Below are 6,433 nucleotides of genomic sequence, written 5' to 3'. Positions count from 1 at the left end.
TACAACCTACTGTAGCCTACTGGCATGACCTAGAGAGATACAACCTACTGTAACCTACTGGCATGACCTAGAGAGATACAACCTACTGTAGCCTACTGGCATGACCTAGAGAGTTACAACCTACTGTAGTCTACTGGCATGACCTAGAGAGTTACAACCTACTGTAGTCTACTGGCATGACTTAGAGAGTTACAACCTACTGGCATGACCTAGAGAGATGTAACCTACTGGCATGACCTAGAGAGATACAACCTACTGTAACCTACTGGCATGACCTAGAGAGATACAACCTACTGTAGTCTACTGGCATGACCTAGAGAGATACAACCTACTGTAACCTACTGGCATGACCTAGAGTTACAACCTACTGTAACCTACTGGCATGACCTAGAAAGTTACAGCCTACTGTAGTCTACTGGCATGACCTAGAGAGTTACAACCTACTGTAACCTACTGGCATGACCTAGAGAGATACAACCTACTGTAGCCTACTGGCATGACCTAGAGAGTTACAGCCTACTGTAGCCTACTGGCATGACCTAGAGAGTTACAACCTACTGTAACCTACTGGCATGACCTAGAGAGTTACAGCCTACTGTAGCCTACTGGCATGACCTAGAGAGATACAACCTACTGTAGCCTACTGACATGACCTAGAGAGTTATAACCTACTGTAACCCTACTGGCATGACCTAGAGAGATACAACCTACTGTAACCTACTGGCATGACCTAGAGAGATACAACCTACTGGCATGACCTAGAGAGTTACAACCTACTGTAACCTACTGGCATGACCTAGAGACACAACCTACTGTAGCCTACTGGCATGACCTAGAGAGATACAACCTACTGGCATGACCTAGAGAGTTACAACCTACTGTAGTCTACTCGCATGACCTAGAGAGATACAACCTACTGGCATGACCTATAGAGATACAACCTACTGTAACCTACTGGCATGACCTAGAGAGATACAACCTACTTTAACCTACTGGCATGACCTGGAGAGATACAACCTTCTGTAACCTACTGGCATGACCTAGAGATACAACCTTCTGTAACCTACTGGCATGACCTAGAGAGATACAACCTACTGTAACCTACTGGCATGACCTAGAGAGATACAACCTACTATAACCTACTGGCATGACCTAGAGAGATACAACCTACTGTAACCTACTGGCATGACCTAGAGAGATACAACCTACTGGCATGACCTAGAGAGGTACAACCTACTGGCATGACCTAGAGAGTTACAACCTACTGTAACCTACTGGCATGACCTAGAGAGATACAACCTACTGTAACCTACTGGCATGACCTAGAGAGATACAACCTACTGTAACCTACTGGCATGACCTAGAGAGATAAAACCTACTGGCATGACCTAGAGAGTTACAACCTACTGTAGTGTACTGGCATGACCTAGAGAGATACAACCTACTGGCATGACCTAGAGAGATACAACCTACTGTAACCTACTGGCATGACCTAGAGAGATACAACCTACTTTAACCTACTGGCATGACCTGGAGAGATACAACCTTCTGTAACCTACTGGCATGACCTAGAGAGATACAACCTACTGTAACCTACTGGCATGACCTAGAGAGATACAACCTACTGTAACCTACTGGCATGACCTAGAGAGATACAACCTACTGTAACCTACTGGCATGACCTAGAGAGTTACAACCTACTGGCATGACCTAGAGCGGTACAACCTACTGGCATGACCTAGAGAGTTACAACCTACTGTAACCTACTGGCATGACCTAGAGAGATACAACCTACTGTAACCTACTGGCATGACCTAGAGAGATACAACCTACTGGCATGACCTAGAGAGTTACAACCTACTGTAACCTACTGGCATGACCTAGAGACACAACCTACTTTAGCCTACTGGCATGACCTAGAGAGTTACAACCTACTGTAGCCTACTGGCATGACCTAGAGAGATACAACCTACTGGCATGACCTAGAGAGTTACAACCTACTGTAACCTACTGACATGACCTAGAGAGATACAACCTACTGTAACCTACTGGCATGTCCTAGAGAGTTACAACCTACTGTAACCTACTGGCATGACCTAGAGAGTTACAACCTACTGTTACCTACTGGCATGACCTAGAGAGATACAACCTACTGTATTCTTTCTACCAATTGATTGGTTGAAATTTTATGACGTGTATTTGTTCATATAGATACACCCCGTGTGTTTAATAAAATCAACTGTATGTGCAGAACTTGAACTGAACTGATACTTCAAGCGTTTGATTAAATAATTAACACACACAAATGACTTGAGGAAGCCAGAGGTCAATATAACCAGAAGAAAATAACCAATTCCCCACCTGCTGCTGGGCATCGTTTATTCTGACATTATGCTCCTGAAGTTTCCGGTAAAATCAGCAAACTTTTTCCATTTCCGTTTGAAGTGCCAATTTATCTTACCATTTCTACCAATCTGCGTGCCAGTTATGAACGAGTTACAACACCTGTTTGGCTCCGCCACTTCCTGGGTTGGTGAAGTGAGGTATTAAATTTAAGGATTAAATCATTTAAGGAATATATCCGAGTCTCACGCTCATCACCTGTGGAAGGCGGGGCTTCCAGCGAGGTGTGGATTTAATAGTATGTTGTACCTAGTTTCCCTCCTTCAGGGAACAGTAGTTATAGTCATAACGTGTGGATTTAATAGTATGTTGTACCTAGTTTCCCTCCTTCAGGGAACAGTAGTTATAGTCATAACGTTAAGCTTGTCATATGATGAACTTTAACTTAAATACTGGATCTTGCTGTCGGACAGTTTTTTTGTATTCAGATCTCTGAAATGCTCTCTAACTACGTAACATTTAGTGTCTCCTTATGTTACGCTGGGAAAACAGTTTTCATGGGCACAGAAATCCTAAATCATTTCAGTTTACTAAATCCAATGGTTCTAACCGAGAGTCACCTTAACTTTATTGACACCCAAATGGATACTGTCATTAATGCAGTTCTTAAATAATTACACATAATTCTTAATACTGTAGCTGTTTAGTTACAGTCACATGTTCAACTATCATCAGCTGATCCAGGAAATCATTTTCTGCTTGCCAGTCAAATGTAGTTCTTCATTCATTACTCTGGTAAAGACAGTTATGCTGTTCTCCATGTTGGATCCAACATTCCTAACAAATTGATGTTCATAATGTTATTGTCTACTTGATTTACAGTGGGGTCTCGTTAGTCCGTTTGAAAACGGAGATACTTAGTTCATAATGTGTAGAGAACTGTTCCTTGGTGGATAGGCTATTGTACAACACACAGAGCTATTTTCCTTTATTCAGGACATTTAGAATGACAACACATTACAGAGTAGCCTAGTGGGATTATTCACAAAATTATCTGGTGATCAGGTTATGAATTGTCATGACAAAGACATTTTAGTCTCCTTGTTTCACCTAAAATATGAAATGATTTATAGTCCTAGGTCTATGTTGTTGTTAGGTGAAGTTATGGGTCCTACAGTATGTCTATGTTGTTGTTAGGTGAAGTTATGTGTCCTACAGTAGGTCTATGTTGTTGTTAGGTGAAGTTATGGGTCCTACAGTAGGTCTATGTTGTTGTTAGGTGAAGTTATGGGTCCTACAGTAGGTCTATGTTGTTGTTAGGTGAAGTTATGGGTCCTACAGTAGGTCTATGTTATTGTTAGGTGAGATTATAGACCACATACACTTAGTGGACAAAATCTCATTGTCAGGCTGATGGAAAACTAGCCAATGATCATTTTACTGGTTGAAGTCGTTTTTAAATATAAAGTAGTACATTTTCGACAATAACACAAACATTATATTAAATCAGGACATTCAAACGAGCCTTACAGTTATAATCAAAAGTAATGTGAAATGCAGTCATAAGTAACCTGTAAATGGAGGCTATATTTGCTGTCAGCCTATGAGAACTCCCCTGAATTTTCCCCCACGGTGGTGAATTAGTGAATAGACACAGAGCTTAATGTGAGTTTCCTTGAGTAGCACTCCTGATCTAGTGCTGTAATATTCAGAATACATTGTGAAAACTAATCTTTGCTCACCATTTTTTAAATATATATTTTTTTTTTCACCCCTTTTTTCTCCCCAATTGGTACTTACAGTCTTGTCTCATCGCTGCAACTCCCATACGGACTCTGGAGAGGCGAAGGTCGAGAGCCATGCGTCCTCCGAAACACAACCCAACCTAGCCGCGCTGCTTCTTGACACAATGCCCATCCAACCCGGAAACCAACAGCACCAATGTGTCGGAGGAAACACCGTAAACCTGGTGACTTGGTCAGTGTGCACTGCGCCCGCCCCGCCACATGAGTCGCTAGTGCGCGATGAGACAAGGATATCCCTGCCGGCCAAACCCTCCCCTAACCCGGACGACGGTGGGCCAATTGTGCGTCGCCCCATGGGCCTCCCGGTCGCGGCCGGCTGCAACAGAGCTTGGACTCGAACCCAGAATCTCTAATGGCACAGCTTAGGCCACTTGCTCACCATTTTTGCTCCAGGCAGATATACTACATCCATAACTAGTGGTTTCTGCATTAGCAGGGAGGTGTTTCTGCAATCAAATTGTGTGTGCATCGCCCTTGTCGCAATTTTAGCAAACACAGAAAGGTGCCTATATTTGAGAACAAAAGTCGCCTGGCACACTGCTTAGGAGTTCAACACCTTTTACTTATTTCTAGTTACTACTAATGTGAAAACAAGACTAAATATGACTATTGTTGCTCACTTGACTGTCTTAAGACAATTGTCAAGTAATTTTAACATTCATTACAGACGTCAATTGTTGTACAGTATCATGGCTACGCTGTTGGCATCACCTTTTTCAGTGGATTTCTGCTGTTGTGAGCCTTTAACTATCTGTCTGACTTGTTCACACAGGAGAGAGACGTGACTATCATGGATCCTCTGGGGAGCCTCAACATCATGATGCTGAAGAGGCAGAGAAGAGTCTGTCCAGATTCTATCACCTCAAGAAACACCAGCAGAGACCCACAGGGAAGAAATCTATCTGCTGCTCTGACTGTGGAAAACATTGCAAATCTTCATCAGAACTTAAAATACACCAGCGAGTACACACAAGAGAGAAATCTCACCACTGTTTTGATTTTGGGAAGAGTTACTTAAGATTAAAAGCACTAAAAGTACACCTGAGAATTCACACTGGAGAGAAACCTTATAGCTGTGATCAATGTGGGAGGAGTTTTACTACATCTTTCTCTCTGACTCTACACCAGAGAATACACACAGGAGAGAAATCTCACCACTGTTTTGATTGTGGGAAGAGTTACTTAAGTTTAACAGCACTAAAAGTACACCTGAGAATTCACACTGGAGAGAAACCGTACAGCTGTACTCAATGTGGGAAGAGTTTTACTCAGTCAAGCAACCTGTTATCACACCAGAGAACACACACAGGAGAGAAACCTTATAGCTGTGATCAATGTGGGAAGACTTATATTTCATCTTGCCATCTGACTAGACACCAGCGAGTACACACAGGAGAGAAACCTTTAGCTGTAATCAATGTGGGAAGAGTTTTACTCGGCCAGACAGCCTGATATTACACCAGAGAACACACACAGGAGAGAAACAATATAGCTGTGATCAATGTGGGAAGAGTTTTGCTGCATCTGGCTTTCTGACTCTACACCAGAAAACACACACAGGAGAGAAATCTTTCCACTGTTCAGATTGTGGAAAAATATTCTCAACTTTACAGAATATGAAGAAGCACCAGAAAACACACACAGGAGAGAAACCTTATAGCTGTAATCAATGTGGGAAGAGTTTTACTCGGTCAGACGGCCTGATATTACACCAGAGAACACACACAGGAGAGAAACCGTACAGCTGTACTCAATGTGGGAAGAGTTTTACTCAGTCAAGCAACCTGTTATCACACCAGAGAACACACACAGGAGAGAAACCTTATAGCTGTAACCAATGTGGGAATAGTTTTTCTACATCTAGCTATCTCACTAAACACCAGACAACTCATACAGGAGAGAAACCATATAGCTGTACTCAATGTGTGAAGAGTTTTTCTACGTCTAGCTATCTCACTATACACCAGAGAACACACACAGGAGAGAAACCATATAGCTGTAGTCAATGTGGGACAAGATTTTCTTGGCTAACCAGCCTAGTATCACATCAGAGAACACACACAGGAGAGAAATCTCCTAGCTGTGATCAATGTGGGAAGAGAGACTCTGATAAAAGATCTCTGATTAAACATCAGAAAATACATGAAGGAGTTGTTTCATGATATCAATGAATTAATGTCACAATGTAGAATGTTTTAATATTGTAGTAGGAGTATTTTAATGATGTCACAATGTAGAACCCTAAACGTTTGTCCCCTGTTCTATTGATTTCAACATGATATGGA

The 6,433-nt window shown here is 42.1% G+C and overlaps 1 protein-coding gene across 1 annotated transcript in view; it reads left to right on the top strand.

The window, feature by feature from the left end:
* Positions 1 to 5,628: 5,628 nt before the first annotated feature.
* The window catches only part of LOC115186517 (zinc finger protein 436-like), a 37,236-nt gene continuing 36,431 nt past the window's right edge, over positions 5,629 to 6,433 (top strand). Inside the window, exon 1 of the mRNA XM_029746136.1 lies at positions 5,629 to 6,194. Within this exon, the coding sequence (XP_029601996.1) occupies positions 5,765 to 6,194 (430 nt within the window). The 5' untranslated portion in view covers positions 5,629 to 5,764. The remainder of the gene's footprint in view (positions 6,195 to 6,433) is intronic.

This window comes from Salmo trutta, unplaced genomic scaffold, assembly GCF_901001165.1.
Source record: "Salmo trutta unplaced genomic scaffold, fSalTru1.1, whole genome shotgun sequence".
In the NCBI taxonomy this organism is placed as follows: domain Eukaryota; kingdom Metazoa; phylum Chordata; class Actinopteri; order Salmoniformes; family Salmonidae; genus Salmo; species Salmo trutta.
This window is presented reverse-complemented; position numbering and strand designations above follow the sequence as displayed.